At 43.4% G+C, this 23924-nt stretch overlaps 2 protein-coding genes and 1 non-coding gene across 9 annotated transcripts; 1 reads left to right on the forward strand and 2 right to left on the reverse strand.

The window, feature by feature from the left end:
• Positions 1-269: 269 nt before the first annotated feature.
• Positions 270-9349, reverse strand: RPS7 (ribosomal protein S7). The gene is made up of 7 exons (XM_028722470.2): positions 9252-9349; positions 7590-7671; positions 7097-7168; positions 5191-5334; positions 4725-4789; positions 4026-4176; positions 270-3177 (listed from the first exon to the last, which is right to left on the reverse strand). The coding sequence occupies exons 2-7, from the start codon at positions 7662-7664 to the stop codon at positions 3100-3102; spliced, it is 585 nt and encodes a 194-aa protein (XP_028578303.1). The 5' UTR covers positions 7665-7671; positions 9252-9349; the 3' UTR covers positions 270-3099.
• LOC114595088 (small nucleolar RNA SNORA73 family) lies at positions 6694-6917 on the reverse strand. The gene has a single exon (XR_003706154.2). It is a non-coding gene; the product is annotated as a small nucleolar RNA SNORA73 family (small nucleolar RNA).
• Positions 9350-10786: 1437 nt separating the features above from the next.
• RNASEH1 (ribonuclease H1) lies at positions 10787-22741 on the forward strand. 7 transcript variants are annotated; one of them, XM_028722466.2, is made up of 10 exons: positions 10787-10869; positions 11914-11994; positions 13246-13367; positions 14146-14214; positions 15248-15427; positions 17062-17161; positions 19816-19870; positions 20302-20386; positions 21784-21908; positions 22335-22741. In XM_028722466.2, the coding sequence occupies exons 2-10, from the start codon at positions 11945-11947 to the stop codon at positions 22419-22421; spliced, it is 873 nt and encodes a 290-aa protein (XP_028578299.2). In that variant the 5' UTR covers positions 10787-10869; positions 11914-11944; the 3' UTR covers positions 22422-22741. The 7 variants fall into 7 exon arrangements, with proteins under 7 accessions (XP_028578299.2, XP_028578294.2, XP_028578302.2 ...); XM_028722461.2 differs by having other exon boundaries at positions 10789-10865; XM_028722469.2 differs by lacking the exon at positions 10787-10869 and adding an exon at positions 11584-11602.
• Positions 22742-23924: the final 1183 nt, after the last annotated feature.

Raw genomic sequence — 23924 nt, forward strand, 5'->3', positions numbered from 1 at the left:
CAGTTGAATCGTATCTGCAGCAATGTGGAATTAGAAAAAGGATGTTACAATAAATAGAAACAGCTTCTGAAAGCAAGTTAAAACACTTCCTTACCGTTGTTATTTGTCTGGTAGCTGATGGTTGCAAGTCTGGTCAAAGACATGGTCCTCAATTAGGAGTTAAATAGTGTGAATACTTGTTAACCATATGCATCAGTATAGTGGAAGCATTCGCTGGGGAGCTCCTGTATTTTTTAGCAATTAGTTTCAAATACACAGGAACTCTGAACCAAGCTGGAAAGCAACAATTTCCCTTTATTCATAGAAGTAGTTCCTAAAGAATCAGAAGACACTCACAAACAACCAAGGAATCTGCTTGATGTACAGAATGTGACTGGGTTATTTCAGTGTCCCGTTCCCCCGCCTTTGAAGACTCTGTTACATACAAATTGCCAGTGGATTGATCTCTCTGCCCATAAACGGTGCAATAGTAGTGAGACAAAAATATTTTTTAAAAAAATGTAGAGGGAACCAAATAAACAGCTTGACATTTTCCAAGTAATGCATATTATATTTTTAAAATGGATATACTTTGGATAAGTTTAAGAAACTTAAGAGAGTATCTGGGGTGATACTCAACCAAGTAAAATGAGTGAGTCTACTCACAAGTATGAGAAGTCAAGTATCACGTTTTGTTTGAAGGGGTGTCTCATTCCAGGTAGACTAGTTTTATCCCTCAAGAGAGGGATAAAAAACAACTTTTATTATTAACAACCCTTATTATTAACCACCCAAAGGTGAGGTAAAGTTGATACCTCTATTTAAAGCCTAACAAGTTGAAATAAAATTGTTACAGGTTCAGGACATCCCTCAACAATCACCTTCAAAGAAAAGAATCTCCAGTAGGGCGTATTAACTGTTAATGTGAGAACAAGAGCTGGAGGTTACACGCAACTCTTCCACCAATCACTTGAACCTATCATGAAGTAATGCTTTGACAATCCTGTGCATTTCAACCCTCTTCATAATGTACACTATCCAAACATCATCGACTGATAATTCTGAAATGCAGCATTCGCACGGGATGTCATTATAAAGTTGCTCAAACCACCCATGTGCCAAGAATCCAATTGCTTTCCTGCAGATTCTTGATTTTGTGCCTAAAGATTTTATTTTAAAAAGGGTAAGGTCAAGGCACAGCTATGTAATGGACTCTAGGGTTCTGCAGAACAGCAGCATTCCCAGTACTCATTAAAAACTTGGGCAGATAATTGACTTCCCACAGCGCCACCATGAACCTTCACAGCGGATTTTAAGACTATGAATATTCAAGACAGGTAATACTACAACCATCCAAATAGGAAGATAACCCTTTACCCCATTTGATAACAGAGATGTCACAAAACAAGCAGTTTTACAGACTGAGAGACTGCCCACGATATATTCTTTTGCAACATGTTTTTTATTCAAAGATGTATCTTGACGGTTCCCACTGAAGAAGTCTAAAAAAAACACCAGCCAGCTGGGTTGGAAGTTTCTTTTGGCAGTGATTCTGGGAAAGATGACAAGTTCATGTTGCATGCATCTTTCCTTCTCCAATTCAGATACCCAGGATCTGAAATTCTTTGATCACCCAGTGCAGAGAGGAGAAAACATGGCCAGCTAACCCTATTAGAACGATTAGCAGAACCCAAGTTGAAGTTCAAATTCCTCTCACATTCTTAATAGAACATTCCTGGAAAGAATATAGCAGAAGCATCACAAGGGGAGTAGATTGGCCAGCTTTGGATAGCACACACAGCAACTTGCTTTCAATTCTAAGCTGCCTTTCAAAAGTAGTTTGTGATACAGTACAGAGGTCCAATGTTAAAACAGAAAGCATAAAAAACCTCATTGGTGTGAACAAATTTTTGGATGAGCCTTTGGATAGCAGCCACTATTTTGTAATCTGGTGAACCGGGTTTGTGTCCCCACTCCTCCACATGCAGCTGCTGGGTGACCTTGGGCTAGTCACACTTCTTTGAAGTCTCCCAGCCCCACCCACCTCACAGAGTGTCTGTTGTGCAGGAGGAAAGGAAAAGAGATTGTGAGGCGCTTTGAGACTCCTTAGGGTAGTGATAAAGTGGGATATCAAATCCAAACTCCTCCTCCTCTTCTACAAAAGCATGTAGAACAGAATGTTGATATATCCCAATCTACTAGAATTACTTCAGAATTAGGTACATCTAGCCATAGGTGAGATCTATGTTCTATTGTTTTGACATTTACGGGATGAAGAATATATGCGAATAGGCTACAAGCGTCACACTTTTAAAAGGCAATTTTCATTACTATAAAGAGACATTTCCCCTACATGAACTACATTCATGGATCATCTCAAACATGTCAGTTTCAAGTCTCATTGAGTTCAACGGGGCATATTACCAGGTATGTGGGTACAGGATTGCAGCCTCAAATTCATTACAGCATCAGTTCAATAGGTAAAACCTAAAGCTATTTGCCATTTCGAACTGTAAAAATGGCTCACAGGTCAAAATACTTCTGTGAAGTTTGTGTAGCAAAACTGGCTCAGGTCAGTATCAAAGTTTATCAGCAATAATGTGATACACTGAATAAGGTAAGACAGCTCAACTCCACCCTAGGCACCCAGAGTTCTCCCTTTACCCAGGCCATTGAAGCAGAAATCTTGTTAGTGCTGCTGAACAATTCGCTTACTGTTAAAATGCCAAAATGACTAAAAACCAGTAAACATTTAAAACTACATTGGCATCCTGCTGTATATCAGAAATACTGTTAGGCAGGTCTAAGGTCTACAGATCAAGGCATGCTCAATGTCATCTCATACAGAAACGCTGGATCAGAAACTGTTCTGGTTCCTTTTTTTTCTAGAAAAGCCAAGATCAAGGGTCTTAAAGATTATGCCAGAACTTTTTCAGTTACCTACCTTCGGCAGTAGTAAGATTGTTGTGTGGGACATTAAACCTTCTACAACCAAACCCTATCACAGAGACTTCCATTCTCTCCAAATGTTTTTTTTCCTTCTCTCCAAATGTTTTAATAAAAACACATTACTTTTATGATATATGAACTGAATTGTTTTATTCAATCATTTGTTGTACTTTACAGCTGAAATTCTGGAAACTCAAAGACGACATCTTTGCCTGTGAGTTTCTTGTAGACACCAGAAAATGTTTCTACCTGCAAAGGGAAGGAACAGAAGTCATAAAAGTGGTAAACAGAAAACTATCGTTTCCTACAGACACAATAGTTCTTGTACAAATATACACAGCGAGTTTCAAAACGGTGCTGTACATGGCTTTACTTCTTAGAAAATGCTTATTCTTTGAATTTCTATCCCATTCTTCCTCCCAAAGGAGCTCACGAAGCCATACAAAAGAAATGGCACTGCCATATGGAATTTTGGAGGTGAAGTCCCTCTGCCATACTGTACTGCGAAATGGAACTGTGTCACTCCACTTGTATAGAAGCACAGCATTTTATACTTCAGACGAAATTATGAGAAAATCTGAACAATGCCTGTATTGATAAATAAGTGGACCAGTATCACTCTGCCATTTGAGTTCCATCGTTCATCGTAAATGGCTCCATCTTGTGATGCCAGGTGCACACACCAACATTATCTTTTCGACTAACAATCAGGTAGTACAGATGTGCCAGATTGCTGGTTGTTAAAACTGCAAATTCTCATGCGGTAGTGCAGTGTACTACAGAGTCAGAAAGGACAGCACTGAACACCCAAGGAAAGCTGCAAATTTCCCCAAGTTTTTGCTTCCTGTTTGTAGATGCTGGTGGAGGAAAACCTGGCTCTTTCGAGCACCCCAAGGGAATGGGCTGTCAAACAGCTTGAACACAGATTAATCACAGCAGCCGGAATAGCAGTAATCTTTGCCAGTTTCAACTCTGCTTGGGTCCAAACCCCTGCAATGCAGGAATCCTGCCCACAAGCCATCCCTGGGTGGGCTCAAACTCACCAAACTTCTGGTTAGCAGGTAGACCCACTGCACCACAGAGATGCCCTTTCTTACCTTGTGTTCAACATTGTTCTGTTGCGCTTTGTCTAAGTGAACCTTTATGAGCCGGCTGCCATCCAGTTTTACGCGGATTCTCTTGCCCACAATTTCACTCGGAAAAACCAGATCTTCAAGAATGGCATCGTGCACCGCAGTGAGTGTGCGGCTAAACAGAAATATGATGTACAATTAAAACCCTTTTACGAATGCCAACTTTCCCTTCATCTACACCACAGAGAATCATTAGAGAAGCAGAAAGACTGGATATTTCTGTGGACTGGATACTAACACAGTAGGTAGCATGTAAACATCCACAGGATGAATTCTTCTACCCTCGTCCAATCCCAGGGGTACAGCAGATAAATTTGGTGACTAAACCTTATGAAATGCCAGTAATAAGGTAGTAAACAAAATCTAGCAGCATTTAAGTTTTAGGTATAAAATAAATAAATATGGAGCTACCTTATACTGAGGCTAACCACTGCCCCACCTAGTCCAGTAGGCTGGGAATTTCTACGCACAAAACATGTCATCTACCACTGAGCTATAGGTCTACCCAAGATTAATGCCTGGCAAGGATCAGAGACCCACAACTGTCAGATTAAAATAGTCTTCTCCTTTGAGTCTTCAAGCTTTAAAATATGCACCCATGCCAAACGGAAGGAAGTGGATTAATGCATGATTATTACACATATAATATAAATTTGAGATTACCTCCTGGGACGCTTTTGCTTGTTTTTTGTGCGGCTTTTTCTTGTTGGCTTCGGCAAAATTCTTCTCTGTTAAAAGACAATAGCATGACATATATCAGCACATTTCTCTCGTGTTTAGGAATGGATTTAACAAACCAGATTTAAGATGAAGAGTATTAGAGCCAACCAGATACCCATGGGAAGCTCACAAGCAGGACTTGAACACAATGGTGCTCTCCCCATCCACTGATAGGAACAAATTCATGGAGGACAATTCTAAAAACATATGACTATGACTCTTGTGATGCTATGCTGCATACAGAGAGCTGGAAGTAGGAGTCAGTTCAAGACTTGTGTCCAAGTATGTACAAGGCTGCAGTGTTCTGATTCAATTTAGCACACCTTTCACGGACAAATAATTGTTCTACCTCCATTAACACCCCCCCCAACCAGCATTTTGTAGAAAGTTATGACAAGCTGCCACCTACCTGAGCAATGAACACCACATGCTTTCCACTGAATTTTTTCTCCAACTCACGAACTAGCCGCACTTGAATCTTCTGAAAAGATTTCAGCTGAGGGACTGGCACGAATATGATGATTGCTTTCCTACCGCCACCCACTTCAATTTCCTAAGCAAGAACAGAACTGGGAATGAACATGGTTTAAGTTTTGAAATATCATCCAGCGTTTGCAGGATTACTTCCAGTCATGAAACACGGCTCTTCTTTAGACCATTGGTCTATCTAGCTCAGTTATGATCTGCTCTTGACTAGCGGTGGGTCACAGCAGAAGTGCTTGCAGCTTGGTCATTCGGCTGGAGATACCACAGACTGAACCTTGGAGTTTCTGCATGCAAGGCATGGGCTCTACCACTACATTATGTCCCCTCTTGGCTAAACTACCAAAGGTGGATGTGAGGATGAAATGGGGAGGAAAACCATGTAAACCACACCTTGAGATCCTTAGAAGATAAAGATGGTATATAAAAGAAATAAATAAAAAATAAAAATAAAAGGATCAATAATGAAATCTTTTATTTTTTGAAAGAACTCTTTGGCTCTTAAGGCAACAACCTAAGAAGCACTTCTAAGTATCACCATTTTGCAGTAGACCTAAGGCCAGACCAATAGAAACAAGCACCACTAGGTTTTATGGAAGAAAAGCACCACATTTATCAAGTTCCATATTAAATGTATTAATATCTTATTTAATAATATATATATATTTAAAGAAATTAACTAGGAAAGCACATCTGAAAACCTCTAAGTGTTTTAAGCGCTCGTCCAACAAACTACAGTGATACTTCGGGTTACAAACACCTCGGGGGTTGTACAAACTCCAATAAAAAGTTAGACCAACATCCACTTGGCCTATTAGCCACCAATAGTGGCAAGTACTAGAGGAAGCCATAGGATACATAAGTATCAAACCCGGCGTAGCCTATTCCAGAATCCTTTAAGGCAGCCTTTACTACAACCCTACACATCTTTACTTTTATACAAGCAAGCAGGTATAGGATGGAAGTCCAATTTACCTGTTTAACAAAAAGATAATTGTTCAGTTCCAGATATAATCTCCAGTGATTCTCAAAACTGGAACACAACCGATGACTGTGTGCATTTTTAGTATATATCACCAAAGGAAAAATAACTGTGTAATGTGATATATCCAACGGAAGGAAAATCAACACAGCTCACTGAACTCATGACGGCCTGGCCATGACTTCATGAAATAGCCATTATTTCAGATTCCTCATCTGAGAGAAAGCTTATAATAGCTTATGCTGCACATGACCAGGCCTCTAAGGTATTTTAAAATTCCTAAATTTTGAATGGCATGTTGACTTTCCATATCTGTTTTCTATGAGCAGCACAGCTTCCCTAATTTCTGCAAACACAACTACTACAGTACACATAACAACATTCCTGGTTTCCATGAAATGAATGAATGAATGCAGCTCATCCTGAACACATCCAATTAGTTTGATCACTTGTGTCCTGCATGGTTTGTCTTCACAGCAACTGTAAAAGCTGGGAAGTTATAGGAATATACAGGATGCCTCCCACACCAGCCTTTTCAGTCTGGGGGGGAAAAAGCTTCATGTCCAACATTGTGGAATAGGACTATACATCATTGCGCCTTACGGGGTAAGCTCCCATACGCCACCTGGGCAGAGCCATGCGAGAGCCACCTCAATGGATGCCCATGTTGGATTCTGAGACAACAAGAAGTTACACATCTGTCCGCTAAAGTCATTTCCAGGCGGAAAAACGCTGTAGAACTTAACACACACTGAAATTATCACTTTAAATACCAACATGGTAGCTTAGATACACCAAGCATCCTATAAAATGAGCCTGCGCCATTGAGAAACACCGTTTTTTAAGCTACCTTTGCTGCTGTGATGTTCAATTCTCTCAGCTGAGCCTTTAAGTCAGAATTCATCTCCAACTCCAGGAGAGCCTTGAGGGAGGAAAGTTAAAAGGAAGTTAACAAATATCTGCAACAAACCAGTTCTAAAATAACTGTAGTTGTTCTTGGCTGTAAAAAACGTTTTGAGGGGGAAATCACTGAATACCTATGTTTCTTTGACTTCTGTCAAAGTCATATTCAACAAGTTGATGTAGCAGGATCTGCAACAACTACCTCAGTTACATATCAAATACATATAGTTCAAATGTTCCCATAAACATTGGTCAACAGTAGAGGAGTTTGCAAACAAACAGCTTACAAAGATACTCTGGTTGCAGCTGCTGAATGTTAATTAGCACAACATCTATACTAAAATATAGGGCTATGACATCATATTGGAGCCTCAAGATTCCAACCCTCACATGTTCTGTACACAATACAGCCTATATTACCAGCTGAAAGGAGCACTTACCTGGGAGATGCCAGACTCAAATTCATCTGGCTTTTCGCCATTGGGCTTCACAATCTTTGCGCTGGAACTGAACATGGCCTTTCTGCATTTCAAAGGAAACAATCAATATCTCAATGTACTGTTTTAAAGAATGATTTCCACCTATCACAATGACATCAAATTAGGGAAAGCCTTGATGGTGGAAGAAGCCAATTCTAAAGGCTGGCTCAGTCATCTTATTTAAGGAAAAAGCAGTGATAGATTTAGTCTTAGTACACGTTAAAAAAATGTTGTATGCACCCTTAGCAGAAGTAGCACAAAGAGGAGTGTATGGTTAAAAGTATTTACTATGAGCAAAATAACACTCTTGTTTAAGTTTAGCCAGGATCTTAATAGAGGTCTGTGGGGAGGACATAATCTCTGAACTGCAGCCCCCACATCTACAATATGGGGCCATTAACAGCAGTGTATCTTACAAGGCCTTTTTCTCAATTACTAAGATATGAAGCACTCAAATAAAATGCAAAATTAATATGATGTGGAACAGTCCACACACAGAAGGCGAGCAGCAACATGCATTTTCCAGCTACCACAGAATTCTGAGAAAGAGACTCTAGAGAAGCGCATGAGAACCCCAGTCTTAAGCATCTTATTAAAGCTTTATCAAAGGGCCAGTCATAGAACCATGGACCTGGAGAGTTGGAAGGGACCCGGTTGGGTCCTCTAGTCCAACCCCCTGCAATGTGGGAATCTTAACTAAAGCATCCGCGACACATGGCCATCCAACGTCTGCTAGAAAACCTCCAAGGGAAGAGAGTCCTACTGAGAGTCTGTTCCATTGCCAAACAGCTCTTACCACCAGAAAGTTCTACCTGATGTAAGCATGCTATCCGGAATTGCTAAGTGGCAAGGCAGAGCTACGACCTGAAATAGTTTTTTGGGGAAGGCAGAGCTACCATCTGAAACAGGTTTTGGGAACCTGCAGCCCAGCAGCTTCCAGACACACGGCCAATGCTGGGAGCCATAGTCCATTAACACCTAGGGGGACCCAGGCTCCTCATCTTAAGTAGGATTCATGCAGGACCACGTCTGAACAACTTCCACAGATACACACACACCCCAGGCAAAAGTCTCCCTCCCCTGCAATATTGGGGAGATATGACAACTGTGGGGCAAAAGCTTCCTGCTTTGCATCCCTCTCTTATTCGAGCAGGGCATACTGGGAGCTTACGGGCCATGTGCTGCTACCCTTGGAGGTTGCGGGGGGACGGACGAAAGGGAGGTAGAACTGGCCTCTGCGCCCCTCCCCCGGGAAAGCTAAAGCACGGAAGACAGTCCTGCCTAGTGGTTAAAGCTACTGATTAGACTTCACAGCGCGTCCCAAGCAGTGTGCTCGGTGCAACGCTCTGCGAAAGCCAGGCGCACATGGAAGGCCCGTGGACACTCCAGCAGCAAAGAGAAAGAGAATTGGGGGTCATTTCCACCGTCCCCTGCCCCATCCCCGAAATGGGTCTCCTTCGCCGTCCCAGGAAGCCATCGGGCATTAAGGGGCGGCGAATCGGACGCATCTCTGGACACTTAGGCCAGGCGCGAGGGCTTCCATCGCCCCGGAGTAATATCACCGGAGCCCCCGCGGGAAAAAGCCCCCATGCAGCCCAGCAGGCCCCGGCTGGCCGTGCCTACCTCTCTCAGCGCCGGCCTAAGGAAGAGGAAGAGTTCTCGCGAGAGCACCACAGATTCTCTGCCGGGAAGGGCCGCAACACCGCCCACTTCTCGTCCCGGGGAGCTTGGGATTGAAATGGTACTTCCGCCCTTCTGAAGCTTTCCGGCGGGTGGGAACTCCTGGCAGAGGATAAAGCGCTGATTTCACCAAACGGCAATACTGTGCTGTATTGAAGAGCACTTTTGGGGAACTGGGAGTATGTGGTTGTGTCGGCTGTATTAATAAAAGTAAACTTTCCATGCCTTTCCTTCTTCCAAGTTGCAAATCCACCAAGGGAACAAATACGCACGCATTAATGGGTGTGTTTTTTAAAAAAGCGCTCCAATGTTGTCTAGTCGGAAGTTGCCTGCTTGAGCCTATACCTGTAAGAATACGGTTTGATTTTTTGCTCAGTAAGAGGTAGAATTGAGCGATCCGTTTCAAAATACCGCTTTAGGCGCTTTGCAAATATAATTTATGATCCGTGGTACTGTACAAGCAAAATTAGAGCTGCATAGGGTATTTGGTCTTGGGAGAAAAGCAAGGAAACCTAGACAGCATCTTAAAAAGCAGAGACATCACCTTGCCGACAAAGGTCCGTATAGTTAAAGCTATGGTTTTCCCAGTAGTGATGTATGGAAGTGAGAGCTGGACCATAAAGAAGGCTGATCGCCGAAGAATTGATGCTTTTGAATTATGGTGCTGGAGGAGACTCTTGAGAGTCCCATGGACTGAAAAAAGATCAAACCTCTCCATTCTGAAGGAAATCAGCCCTGAGTGCTCCCTGGAAGGACAGATCCTGAAGCTGAGGCTCTGATACTTTGGCCACCTGATGAGAAGACTCGACTCCCTGGAAAAGACCCTGATGTTGGGAAAGATGGAGGGCACAAGGTGAAGGGGACGACAGAGGACGAGATGGTTGGACAGTGTTCTCGAAGCTACCAACATGAGTCTGACCAAACTGCGGGAGACAGTGGAGGACAGAAGTGCCTGGCGTGCTCTGGTCCATGGGGTCACGAAAAGTCGGACACGACTAAACGACTAAACAACAACAAGAAGAAGGCATGAATTAATTAGCATGCATCACCATCCTATGCACACCTGCTAGAAAAATAATCCCCACTTTGTTGAATGGGACTGAACCCCAAGGTAACTGTTATTGTAAAGGATTGCAGCCTCAAATGGAGATTTAAAATGATCGCCGTGAGCCTCAATAACCAAGAGGCTGAGGTAGGGTATTTGGTGGGTCGGAAAATGCAAGTTTGCTGCTCGTTGCAAGAGATCCTTACGCTCATTCCAAATTTACATTTTAGAGTGGACCATTTCCTCTTTTCAATAGAAGCTCGTTGCCCTCCAGCATTTGCTAAATCGGTAGTAAGAAAGCACCATTGTTGGTGAAAGGGGTAGTGCATGGAAGGTCCTGGAAGTACAGTCGACCTTTCAAAGACCCTGGTGCATGTTCCCCCCTCTTTTTTGTTTCACCAGTGGTTTTTCCCCATCTCTCCTAGGGAGAACTGGAAGTCCAGGAAGCTCCATTCGGTTTGTGTGCCTGCGCAGGGAGAGAAGTTCACGCCTATCCTGATCTGCGAGATAAGGCAGGTGAGCGGATGCATGGGCGGATGAGCCGAAAATGGTGGAGGGAGGTTTCAGTTCGAAGTGGAGCCACTGGGTTTGCAGCCCAGAGCCTGCCATGGCTTTTAAGGCTTGCTCGGCAAAGGTTTCTAGCACGTGGCCGATTGCAGCCTTATTCTACTATCGCAGCGCAGTGGCGCTTAGAAGTGGATTAGATTGGCGAAGCATGCAGTCAGTCTTTGGGGCTCATATCCTTTTTTCTATCATGCTTTTGCTGTCCTTTGGTGTGATGTCCCTAAAGTTACGACTATAATATATTCGAGTTTACCCGGGAGTAAACTTCGACTACTTTCTGGGCAAACACGTGTAGAATTACTGTCCATCACAGAGGCTCAATAAATCCAGGAACTAGAAAGTTTGGCTTTAAAGCGTTTGCAGAATAAAGCCATTAGCTGCTGTTGGTGAAATAAGTCTCCAGTCCCATTTGGCTGTTTCTGAGTAAGGTGCACTGAATTAACACCGGTGCTTTTCATTTTCCCGCCTTCGGCACCAGCGCATGCGCACTCTTAAGGCTTCTGTCTCCTTTTTTGAGATTTCCTTCCTCTCCACCCTCCGCTTTTTGCAAGACGGTTGAGGAGCGGAGGCGGAGACCGCGGCGGTGGCAACGCGCCTGCGCGCAACACTGTTTGCTTTCCTCCGCGTCGTCACTTCCTCGGTTGGACCCTAGGGGAGAAAAGACTCGAAAAGCACCCCTTTTCCGGTCGGTCCGTGTTTTAAATAGCTGCCATGTGAGGGGCGGAGGAGGTTACTTGCTGCGTCTGCCATCCCCCCTCTTCCGTTTGTGATCCGGAAGTGTCGGCTGCCTTTGTTGTTGTTTTCAGCCTGACCCTCAAACTCCAGCAACTAGTTATGCGCCTGCGCGGCTGCCCGAGAGCGGAAGAGCAGGAGAACAGCGAAGACGGGCAGAGAGGGCGGTGGGTGGGGAGCTGGGAGGTCAGGAGAGGAGAAGTCGGCAGTTATTATGCTGCGCCGGATCCTGGCCTCACTCGCTCATCCTTGTTTTCTCCCCAGCAGCGGCCCCGGAACCGTCAGGAGCGGCAACATGTTCTACGCGGTGCGGAAGGGCAGGAGGACCGGCGTGTATCGCACCTGGTAAGCGAAGTCACACCTGGAGTGGCCAATCTCTCTCCTCCCCCTTCTCCCTAGGGCTAAAAAGCTTCGTATTCCTCTCAGTCTGGAAGGGACCCCGAGGGTCATTGCTCCACCTCCCCCCCCCCCCATGCAGGATTTTTTTCCGTTTTAGTTAAAAAAAAATTGTATTAATTTTTTTTCTTGATTTACAAGAGCGTGTGCGTTGTCTCTCAATAATATTAATTAATAACAGATGTAACTGATCTGTCGAAAGTATAGAGAGAATCAAATTTATGCAATAATAATTTTTATTTATACCCTGCCCTCCTCAGCCAAGGCCAGGCTCAGGGCAGCTAACAAGCAATAATAAAAACAAGTTGAATGAATACAACTTAAAAACAATATTAAAAGACAACATTAAAATATTGAAATGCAGCCTCGTCACAGGAGGAGAAAAGAAAAGTGGTACCTCTGGATACGAACGGGATCCGTTCCGGAGCCCCGTTCGCATCCTGAAGTAAACATAGCACGCGACAGTGGGGGTCGCGTTTTGCCGCTTCTGCGCATGCGCGTGACGTCATTTTGAGTGTATGCGCGAGTGGCGGAACCCAGAAGTAACGCGCTCCGTTACTTCCGGGTCGCCGCAGAGTGCAACCCAAAAATACTTGAAGCTACTTCAACCCGAGGTATGACTGTGCCTATATCCGTGTTGCATAGTTGCCCAACGCTGGGCTCGAACCCACAACCCTGAGATTAAGAGAGTCTTTTTCTCTACCCACTGAACCTGTACCAAAGAGCTCAAGGCAGCAAACATCATCTCTCACTCCCCCCTTTTTTTATTAAAAAAGAACCCATTCTCCTAACAACCCTGTCAGGTGGTGGTACTGAGAGCAGGTGTCTGGCTCCGGGCGAACTTCATGACTGTGTGCAGGTTTTAACCCAAATCGTCCTCACACTAGTTCAATGCTCTTAGTTCAGTGGGGCTTTGCATTTAAGTTACTTTAGAAACAAAAATTGGTTAGGTTTATGTAATGTTTCCAGGCCCCAAAGTGGCTTGCGTAGCCTGCCCCTACCTTTCTCCTTTGAAGGGCTAAAACTATGGTGGATTCTTGAGGTTGGGAAACTTCGCTTCCAAGAACTGTGTGAGGATTGCCCTTCAGCTGATATAGGGGAAAGCTTTGTGTCCCCAGATTTGCTCGAATGAAGAGTAGGTGGCATTGGAGATAACACGTTTATTTTAAAAAAAATAATAATAGCTTTATGGTTTTATAGGGAGGAATGTAAAGAACAAGTTGACAAATATAAATATGCTAGCTTCAAGAAGTTTTCAACAGAGGAAGATGCTTGGGACTTCGTAAATGATGGATCAACAGGTACATTTTGTCATTCAACTGGTAAGCACTCTGTAAAGGGTTGGTGAATGGCAGAAATTTTAAGAGTAGCCTTCTGGTAATTAGTGTGGGCGTGCTAAATGCTTCCCGCAGAAAGCTTGATATACTTGTCACTGGTCGGCTGTATTTCCAGATGGCACAGGCTGAGTTCTCAGTTCTGGGATGTTTTTTTATGTAGGCTAATTGCTCCACCGACGATTTAGGATCTGGCTTGGTTTTAAGTGAAAGTGGTGGATTTGCATTAATAGCGGTGAGAAGTTACAACTGAAAGAAGAGAAAGTCTAGACCCCTTGCATATCTCGTTTTGCAGTAGATCAGAGGTGGAGAGAATATGGCTTTCCAGATGTTGGACTACAACTCAAACCATCCCTGTCTGGGGCTGATGCAAGTTTGAGTCCATCAACATCTGAAAGGCATCAGATAAGGGGCCTGAAAGACCTTGTAACTAAAATAATTCCTTTGCTTTATGAGAGTGTTCAAGATTTTTAGATATTGTACTGCTTGACTAACTATTGAAGATGGTTACATTCCTGTGGGCTACTTTAGAAAGCTGGGAAATGAAGACCACATTCTGTTGCTTACTTCCTTGGGAATGGGTCCTGCTGAACTCAGTGGGACTTATTTTTGAGGAAACATATAAGATCAAATTGCAGTTTCAATAAACCTACAGTTGCATTGGCGTTTGGTCCACGTGACTTTTGTATGCAGATCATCAAGCACAGGAAGAACTTGTACTGGCAATTGCTTTGTCACATAATACAATGTGTTCCCTTTAAACTAGGCACACTGGCAGGGGATGCAGGACATGCAGATGCATCACCACCTAATGACCCAGCGGTTGTTACTAAAGGTGCTCCTCATACTTGTCTTGGTGTTTGTAGTGCTGTAGCAGATGCATAATGCGCCAGGCTGCACACCCCTGTGCTTTCATTCTGGAGCTTTTCTAATGTGCTTTGCATTACTAAACTGCAACCTGACCGTCTCTCATTCTTGCTCAGTGTGGTATTTGCCAGAAAGAGAGATTCAGTGTTTCAGTGCCACCGCTGGATTGCTTTCGCCCAGGATACTGGTTTAGTGCTTCCACATATTTCTGTTGGTGGCTGAATGTCATGGACTGAGTGCTTGGAGAAGGGACATGGAAAGAGTTGGGAGTATAAAAATAAGCATGTGCTTCAGATAGGTCAGGGCAAATTACAGATTCATGAAAATATTCCCCAGGTTTCGTTGTACGTTTTGTATACAAAACTTAATTGATTATGGCAATTTGTTAGGCTTGTTAGTCATTTGGTACTCAAAGGTCTCCAAGCAACTTAACACAAGATACATTACACCAAACAATGGAAGAGTTACATTATGTGTCACTTGGTTGAGAATCCAAAGTATCAAGTGAGCCCAAATAGAGCATTCCTTTCTGGTACATTTGAGAAGCTGGCACACTTGTTGCCTATCTGTATAGTAGGCAATACAGATCTACATAAGCCTCTCACAACTTGTAACATGTACCTAATATGTGGAAAAACTACCATGTCCTAATTGTTTTGTAGTAGATACAGCTAAGTAGTCCTAGAAATTGCCAGTGGATTTCCACGAGCTCATCTTTTGTGTGGATCTGTGCTGCTCTCCATTTAATCGCTGAAAGCATACTTCTACAAGTTAGCACTGCTCACTCTTTAGCCCTGTAGTATATCCCTTATTGTGTCTGTCTCTGTGTGTGGTTATGCATTTTTCTGCAGTCCTGCTCACAGTTAATTTATGAGTTGATTTCTAATTACTTTAGAGGGACTTCATTTATGTGATTGTGGGTGTATAAGGTTCTTGAACGTGAATATGAATGTGATTTTTATTTTTTGCATTTCGTTTCTTCTAATGTTTCGATAACGCAGCTTATGAAAGACCAAGAAATAATAGGTTCAAGGGTAAGAAGACAACATCGTGGTCAGATTATAGTGCATACAAGAAACCGTATGAACAGCCCTCAGAGAACCAACGTGAGAGAAAGCGTGTAAAATATACCGAAGTACCTTACACACCTCCAGAACGCAAAGATGAATTCTCATATATGGGTAAGTGCCTTTATTGTAGCAGGTGACTAAACAATGTCGTTTCCTTAAAATTTTTAAATAGAGCTTTTAAGCTGTTGTTATTTATTAAATTTTTACACCATCCTCTATCCAGTTCACAACATAAAAAATATAAGATAACAAACCCCAAAATAGCTAAGAAAAACAAGAGCAAAAAGAAACCCAATAGCCCTCTTCTCCACCCACCCCCCATTGGAAGTTCTTTGCATATCGATTTAATATGCAAAAGAGCTTTGCACTCTTCTTACTCTTGGAAATGCACAAGTCACTCCTATTGAAATTGACTTAGCTGCTGCCTAGTGAGTTATGACACAATCCAAACCCTCTTTGATGGGGGGATAGGTAGAGGTGTCCCTGTCGACAGGCAAGCAGAAGTGCCACTAGTGGGTTTCATATCAGCGGTAGCCAGTAGAAATTGCTGGAACGTGTATTCCAAGGGAAGGATTTCACCTGCCCAGGATCCCTTGGGACCTGAGTTGGCCCCACTGTTGTCACATGACTGCTTTGGGCCCACTTGCTGGTGCAGTGATTTGCTTCCCCAACCCCCATCACCTTCCACTCCCACTGTTGTGTGAAGCAAGTTTGTGGATTCGGCAGTGGCCCCAGCACTAAACCAGAGTAGTCCAGGTTTTGAACTGCACCACTAGTGGCTGTACAGAGTTTGGAGTCCAGGTCTTAACACATTGACCAATAACAATTTTTACATTGAGAGCTTTTCCAGTACAGTCGAACCTCTGCTTATGTAACCCTCTGGTTACATAAACTTTGGCATGCACATGCGGCAAGCCCGGAAGTATTTTACCAGGTTTCGCCCTGCACACATGTGCAGAAGTGATCCTCAGGTTGCGGAAACCTCGGGATCTGAACGGACCTCCGGAACTGATCCCATCTGCAACCGGAGGTACCACTGTACTGAATTAGGGATATATGAATGCCTCCATTTAAAGGAGAGCTACTTCACAGTTCAAAGTAATGTACCAGACATTCTGTATGGAGCTCTTAAATAGTTCACATAGGATTTTATATTTGATTATATCCAATTTATCCTCTGCTTAAGCTACTGCAGATTTCTGCACTATATATAATAATTCGCAAACTTGTGTAATAGGTTCTAGTAGACGATGACCCTTAGTATAATAAAGCACTTTATATCTCCTGGTAAATAGATGAAATAACTCTTTGATGGAGTCATGGGAGACAAATGTTTTAAAACTTGTGGTTTTTATCTTTCGTTTTATTCTGTGAACCTCCCTGAGATCTTGTGATGAAGAGCAGTATATAAATTGAATAAATAACAATAATGTTAATGTGACATACAGCTATTTTGGTAGCTCACTATCTTTTTCTGAATACTGTAATTCAAAGCAAAGTGGCTCAGTTGTGCTATGTCCCTTGAAAGCCAGTCTGCAATTGGGAACAGCACATGGCTTTGTATGTCCCCCCACCCCATTGTTCTAAAATATGTCCTGTGTGTATTTTTGAGGGAACCTCAATAAGACTTCAATTTGGCAGTTGTATGTTGGGTTGTCCTGATCACCTTTCTTAAATATCAGTACTTGTTGTCCATCCAGCTGGCAATATTCCTTCTGAATTAATTGTCCCATTTGCATTTTTAGGAGATTATGCAGTTGTTTATACTGATGGGTGTTGCTCAAGTAATGGGCGCCGTAAAGCACGTGCTGGAACTGGTGTCTATTGGGGACCCGATCATCCTTTGTAAGTAAGAAATGAATGGTCCAATAACTTGCTATAAAAACCATTCTAATGGCACTTTTTTGCGGTGATCCCTATTGTTTGAATCTGGACGCAGTATTTTGCCGTCCTTCCACTAATACTATTTTAAGAAGAAAACGTTGGCTAGAGGGTGGACCCACTTCTCTTGATCCAGTCTTCTGGCTCTTGTGAAGAGTTGCAGGTTCCTGGCCCCATCCACTCGGCCGGTGAATCCAGTACAAGCATAGTTTCATTGGTTGCAGACCAGGCTGTAAGAAGAAGAGAAAGTGTGCATGGCATCTGTCCACTGTCCACTGCTTTCCTAATCAACAAAGAGGAGCCTGAGTCAGCCTCATGGTGCCGTCTCGATATATCCCTTTTCTTCTGTCTTGAAGGAGTTCATGCTTCTTCAGACGGATAAAGTGGCTGCCTCCTTGCCCACCAAAGCAAATGTCCAGAAACCAGACTGGTAGGAAGTCACATTATGGAGGCTAGCACAGTGGTGTCCAAAATAGCTGCTGAGATGTCCCTGGCAGAAGCAATTAATGCCAGGAGCATCTGTCAGAATTTGCTTCTAGAGTCCTCAGTATAATGTGTCTTCCTGTCCAGCTGAAGATTTTCAGGGCTTGTGATATGTAGAGGGAAAGTATGGCCTCTGTTGTTTTTCCAGGTGGGTGGTCAGAGATGGAGCAATTTGTTGTCTACCAATCCTGTCCTTTCCTTGGTCACATTTGAAGGAAATGGCTTGTTTGACGAATGTGTGGACCAAAGGAAAGTAGTGACTGCTAAAAAAATAATAAAAATACATGGTCATCTTCCCAGGGGCTTTCTCTAAATCATTCAGAACCAAGAGCACTAGCCATTCATCACATCTTGCACTGGCAGCCTTGAAAGCATGAGAAGCCCTTCAAACCTTCCAGTTGCTCTTGGGGGAAATGTGAGATCTGGCAGTGGCCCACTTGGCTCCCTGCTTTCCTCCCAAAGTGGAGCAATAAGAGGTCTGCCTGACTGAATACCATAAAACATAACACTTTAAAATGGCAAGGATTGGATTTCCATTCCCAGGAGGTGCTTCTGTCCAAGTTTTGGCCTTTCTACTTCATCCCTCAATGCCATAGTTCCTCAGCCCATCTCACTCAACAGGGCTTCCTAACCCTTGGATGGGTTTTTGGCAGGGGCTGTTGGGACAGAAGGGCCATAGCCTTCCTCTGGCATTTCTTTTAATCCAATATCCTTCTGGACCGTCTTGAGGGGCTGGGAGCTGGAGGCACTGTCATACAGTGGTTCCGCTCCTTCCTCCTGGACTGTGTTCAGAAAGTGGTGGTGGGGGATGAGTGTTCAGACCCCTGGGCTCTCACTTGTGGGGTGCCTCAGGGTTCTGTCCTCTCCCCCATGCTTTTCAATATTTACATGCAGCCGCTGGGAGAGATCATCAGGAGGTTTGGGCTGGGTGTTCATCAGTATGCGGATGATACCCAGCTCTACCTCTCTTTTAAATCAGAACCAGTGAGGGCGGTGAAGGTCCTGTGTGAGTGTCTGGAGGCGGTTGGAGGATGGATGGCGGCTAACAGATTGAGGTTGAATCCTGACAAGACAGAAGTACTGTTTTTGGGGGACAGGAGGCGGGCAGGTGTGGAGGATTCCCTGGTCCTGAATGGGGTAACTGTGCCCCTGAAGGACCAGGTGCGCAGCCTGGGAGTCATTTTGGACTCACAGCTGTCCATGGAGGCACAGGTCAAATCTGTGTCCAGGGCAGCTGTTTACCAGCTCCATCTGGTACGTAGGCTGAGACCCTATCTGCCTGCGGACTGTCTCGCCAGAGTGGTGCATGCTCTGGTTATCTCCCGCTTGGACTACTGCAATGCACTCTATGTGGGGCTACCTTTGAAGGTGACTCAGAAACTACAACTAATCCAGAATGCGGCAGCTAGACTGGTGACTGGGGGCGGCCGCCGAGACCATATAACACTGGTCTTGAAAGACCTACATTGGCTCCCAGTACGTTTCCGAGCACAATTCAAAGTGTTGGTGCTGACCTTTAAAGCCCTAAACGGCCTCGGTCCAGTATACCTGAAGGAGCGTCTCCACCCCCATCATTCTGCCCGGACGCTGAGGTCCAGCGCCGAGGGCCTTCTGGCAGTTCCCTCATTGCGAGAAGCAAAGCTACAGGGAACCAGGCAGAGGGCCTTCTCGGTAGTGGCGCCCGCCCTGTGGAACGCCCTCCCACCAGATGTCAAAGCGATAAACAACTACCTGACATTCAGAAGACATCTTAAGGCAGCCCTGTTCAGGGAAGTTTTTAACATGTGATATTTTACTGTATTTTTGGTTTTTATGGAAGCCGCCCAGGGTGGCTGGGGAGGCCCAGCCAGATGGGCGGGGTATAAATAATAAATTATTATTATTATTATTATTATTATTATTATTATTATTATTATTATTATTAACATGAGCAATTCAGGTAGAAACAAACATGGCGTAGCGCTAAATTTGAAAATCTGTGGTTTGAAGGAAGAACAACATTGGTTTTCCTATTCTTATAAACATGCAGACTGTTTTTCAGGTCACAAATGTATTTTGATCCCTATATTAGCCTTGAAATGCTTCATGCATGAGAAAAATTACTTGAATGTTGTGTGTATTTTGTACTCCTACAGAAATAGTAGTGAAAGACTTCCTGGGCGGCAGACTAATCAAAGGGCTGAAATACATGTAAGTTAAATGGAACACAAAATTGGCACAATTGAGTGCTTGAGCCTTTTAGTTTTAATGGAAATGCCCTTCTGTTTCAAGGGGGGAACTGCATGGATATATATAGAGAGAGTGTTGTTTGGAGAAATTGAAAGAACAATTTAAAAAGTTATTTCATAAATCCTAACAAGAAATTGCATGATTGATAGGCTAGTGACGCAGAATAATTATGTAGCTATTATGAAAATTCATAAAACCTACTTAAGTAATTGGCCATGGCTCTCCCCCCCCCCCCCCATTAATTGTCTTTAACATAATTTGCATCAACTTCTGGACGAACAGTGCTAGAATTGGATTACGTTGCTTTTGTGTTACAATTTTGAAACTTGGCATCAGTATTGATGGTTCAACTTCCTTTCAGCTGAGTTGTGTATTCTAAATGTTTTCCGTAGGCAGCTTGCAAAGCAATAGAGCAAGCCAAGAGTCAAAATATCAATAAACTGGCAATCTATACTGACAGCAAGTTCACCATCGAAGGTAAGTCATTGTGTATTGGGAATAAGTAATAAGGCAAGAAGCATGTGAAATGGCCTTCTGAACGGAAAATAAGTTTGTGCAGGGCATGGGACTTGCTGTTTTGATTATTTACCAGACGCTTCCAGCACCTTTCTGGGAGACCAGAGTTCTAGTCCCACTTGGCCATGAAACTCAGAGTGACCCTGGGCCAGTCACATTCTCTTAGTCTAACCTACCTCACAGCATTGCGTGGATAAAATGGAGAGTGAGGGGAGAACTATGTGTACAATCTTGCGCTCTTTGGGGAAAAGGTGGGCTAGAAATAATTAACGTTCCAATGATCAAGACCTAGGAATTTAGCATGTAATATATAACGAATGTTTGCTTTTGATGTTTAAGCAGGTCCTGGTGATAAGCAGGCATGTGAATGAGCGTTGGGTCTTTTTCTATTAAAAGCTCGTGGCTTGGGAAGGGTTTACATTGAAAGCTAACAAATGCTGCTCTCCGGAGAATACTTAATCAATAATAGCATTGTGGCCAAAGGAAGCTGTTCTCCATACACTGTTTCTTTTCCACCCAACCCCCAGTCCCAAGATTTACCAGCCAACATTGCCTTTCTGGATTTATCCTCTTTCAACTTGGATGCATTTGTTCCCAAGCTAGGGACTGGCATTTCCTATGTTTAAAACCTGCATTGGCAGGGATCCAACAAACCTGATAAATAAATACCCATATACAGTGGTACCTTGGGTTAAGAACTTAATTCGTTCTGGAGGTCTGTTCTTAACCTGAAGCACCACTTTAGCTAATGGGGCCTGCCACTGCTCCGCTGTTGCACGATTTCTGTTCTCATCCTGAAGCAAAGTTCTTAACCCAAGGCAATATTTCTGGGTTAGCGGAGTCTGTAACCTGAAGCATATGTAACCTGAAGTGTCTGTAACCCGGCGTACCACTGTATACCCAGAAGGTGACTTCCTTCTCAAAAGCAAAGGTTAGAAGTGAATTGATAACTGTAGAATCCACATCTGGTTTTAACTTTTTATTTTGAGAGAGACCTGAACATCTGCAGATGTTACCCGCTATCTACGCTTGAAGTGGGTCCCTGTCCACAAACGACCCCTTCAAGATCTGGACTTCAGCTTCTACTTATGGCAGGCAAGACCAGCTATAAGCTGACCGGTGCTTAAAATGGTGGGCCCAAAGTCAAATTGAATATGCATGACTTACAATGGGCTGCAAATTTATCACAGCAAACGTTCAGTGCCTGCCTAGACCCAAGCTTGGATTCACCACCATATGCACTTCTCTGAACAACACAACTGGATGCCATTTTGCAGATGTGCGGTAGAATCCGAGGACAATTTCAGCAGTCCTTAAAAAAAGTCACGATTTAACAGCTGCATCTTGTTCTTACATAGGTATGACAAGCTGGGTTAAAAACTGGAAGAAGAATGATTGGAAAACATACAAAGGAACAGATGTAACAAACAGAGAGGACTTTGAAAGGCTTGCTAATCTTTCGGAAGGCATGGATATCCAGTGGGTAAGTTATGTGGTTTGAAAAGGCGGACTTCATAAATAGCAAGTGCATACTATTAAAAATGAATGTTAACAAAATAATGCAAGTAATTCTGTTTAGTAATGGAAATGTGCAAGTGTTTGGTACCAGTCCAGGGGAAGGCCTGTGTTTTGTTGTGTTTTGAATCAGAAATCAGCCTTTTATTTTGACCCATGTATTTTTCTTCACTAGTTTTTTGGGGAAAATTGAAATACAATGTTGCTTTCTAACTCTTTGCGGGTGGGGTGGGGGGCTGGAAATAAAAGAATTGAGTATTGGCATTTTTTTAAAAGAGTCATTTTTGGCACTTTGAACTGAAAGCTGTCTCGTGAGATGTGGAGGGTTTGGAGATAGTCATAAAATGAAGGTGGTTGTACAGTTGTAGTAACTGGTTCAATTTACTGTTAACAGAAACACGTTCCAGGTCATTCTGGCTTTGCTGGAAATGAAGCGGCTGATCGACTAGCAAAAAAAGGAGCTGGAAAGTCCTCGTCCTAAAATGTGTTAGAAATATCCATTGACTATGGGGGCAGAGTAACAATATTTCTGACTAACAGGCTGCGATTGTGATGGATAAATGTGATTTTTACTGACTCGTATCCAATTTCTTGATATTGAGAAGCCTCAGGTTTGGATACTTAGGATTATTCGAAAGACGGCAAGAGATATTTGAACAAAATGCTTGTTTGATGCATTCTGGTTATGACACCGCAGGATTTTACGTAAGGCGTTGCCAGAGCATGTCATTTGTTTCACAGTTGTACATTCAAGAGTTGTGTTTTATATAAAAAAAATTTAATAAAAGTTTTTGTTTTTCATCTTGGCATCTCAACTGCGATAGATAATAACAACAAACACCAAAATCATAGATTACAACAGCACGTGCCAAATACACATCAGTAGCAACCTCAGGACAGTTGATTCAAATCAGCCCAAAAAACTGCTCCAATTCATACTTTAATCCACATGCAGGAGCCTGTTATTAACCAAGTTGTTGGTGGGTGGGGCCAGAAGCAAAAATGGGAAGAGTAGCAAATCTACATTTCTGACTGTTTAAGATAGGTACAGTGGTACCTCGGGTTAAGGACTTAATTTGCTCCGGAGGTCCATTCTTAACCTGAAACTGTTCTTAACCTGAAGCACCACTTTAGTTAATGGGGTCTCCCACAGCTGCCGCACCGCCAGAGTACAATTTCTGTTCTCATCCTGAAGCAAAGTTCTTAACCCAAGGTAATATTTCTGGGTTAGCGGAGTCTGTAACCTGAAGCGTATATAACCTGAGGTACCACTGTAGTTGTTTCTGCACAGAGTCCACTAGGCAACCCAGAGGCATTGTTGGAGATCAGAGATACACTCCAGTCACAGAAACACTGGAGGAGGGTAAAGTAGGTTTGGTGGGGTATGCCGTACAGAGAGAGTCCCAAGGGCCTGATAAGAAAGGCCTTGGGGGGGGGGGTCACATTTTGACCTATGCCAACAGAGGATGAGGTGATCCTGCTCCCCCAGTTCCCTGTGGCCATGGAAGATTTGCTCACGGGTTACCACCCAGCACAAACGGGGGATTAGGGATGGTAAATAAATATCCTTCTAGAATTAGCAGACCGCTACTAGTTTAAAAGCCCTCCAGGAAATTCAAAGGCACCAACTGGATCCCAGCAACTGTGTTGTGGCCATTGCTTATTTAGCTGTGTGCCTCTCCAAATGGATTGACAATAATAGTGCAGAGAAATGCATTCCAAGTCTTGATTTTTTTTTTCCTGCCCGGATGCCCTGCGATTTGACTTTGACAGTTTTCATGGTTCTCTGAGATTATTAATGACCTCTCCTGACCAGTCCTCTCTTCATATTCCCCTTCATCCATCAGAGAGCATGGTGCTGTTGATCTGTCTCTCCTTGAACTGGCAAGGCAGAAGTCATTTGCCAATCTCCCTGGGAGGTGATGGCTCAGAATACACAGCAGATGTTTTATACCGCGACTCTTCTCCCTCCTAGAGCTTCTCC

The sequence above is a fragment of the Podarcis muralis genome, chromosome 3, assembly GCF_964188315.1.
Source record: "Podarcis muralis chromosome 3, rPodMur119.hap1.1, whole genome shotgun sequence".
Taxonomy (NCBI): domain Eukaryota; kingdom Metazoa; phylum Chordata; class Lepidosauria; order Squamata; family Lacertidae; genus Podarcis; species Podarcis muralis.

Coding starts and splice junctions, on each gene's coding strand:
- RPS7 (XM_028722470.2), bottom strand. CDS start 7,664: ATGTTCAGTTCCAGCGCAAAGATTGTGAAGCCCAATGGCGAAAAGCCA. Junction 5,335..7,096: donor TGAACATCACAGCAGCAAAG/GTAGCTTAAAAA, acceptor GTTCTTGCTTAG/GAAATTGAAGTGGGTGGCGG. Junction 4,177..4,724: donor AAGCAAAAGCGTCCCAGGAG/GTAATCTCAAAT, acceptor ATTTCTGTTTAG/CCGCACACTCACTGCGGTGC.
- RNASEH1 (XM_028722467.2), top strand. CDS start 11,752: ATGCGCCTGCGCGGCTGCCCGAGAGCGGAAGAGCAGGAGAACAGCGAA. Junction 13,368..14,145: donor TACATTTTGTCATTCAACTG/GTAAGCACTCTG, acceptor CCTTTAAACTAG/GCACACTGGCAGGGGATGCA. Junction 14,215..15,247: donor CCCAGCGGTTGTTACTAAAG/GTGCTCCTCATA, acceptor TCGATAACGCAG/CTTATGAAAGACCAAGAAAT.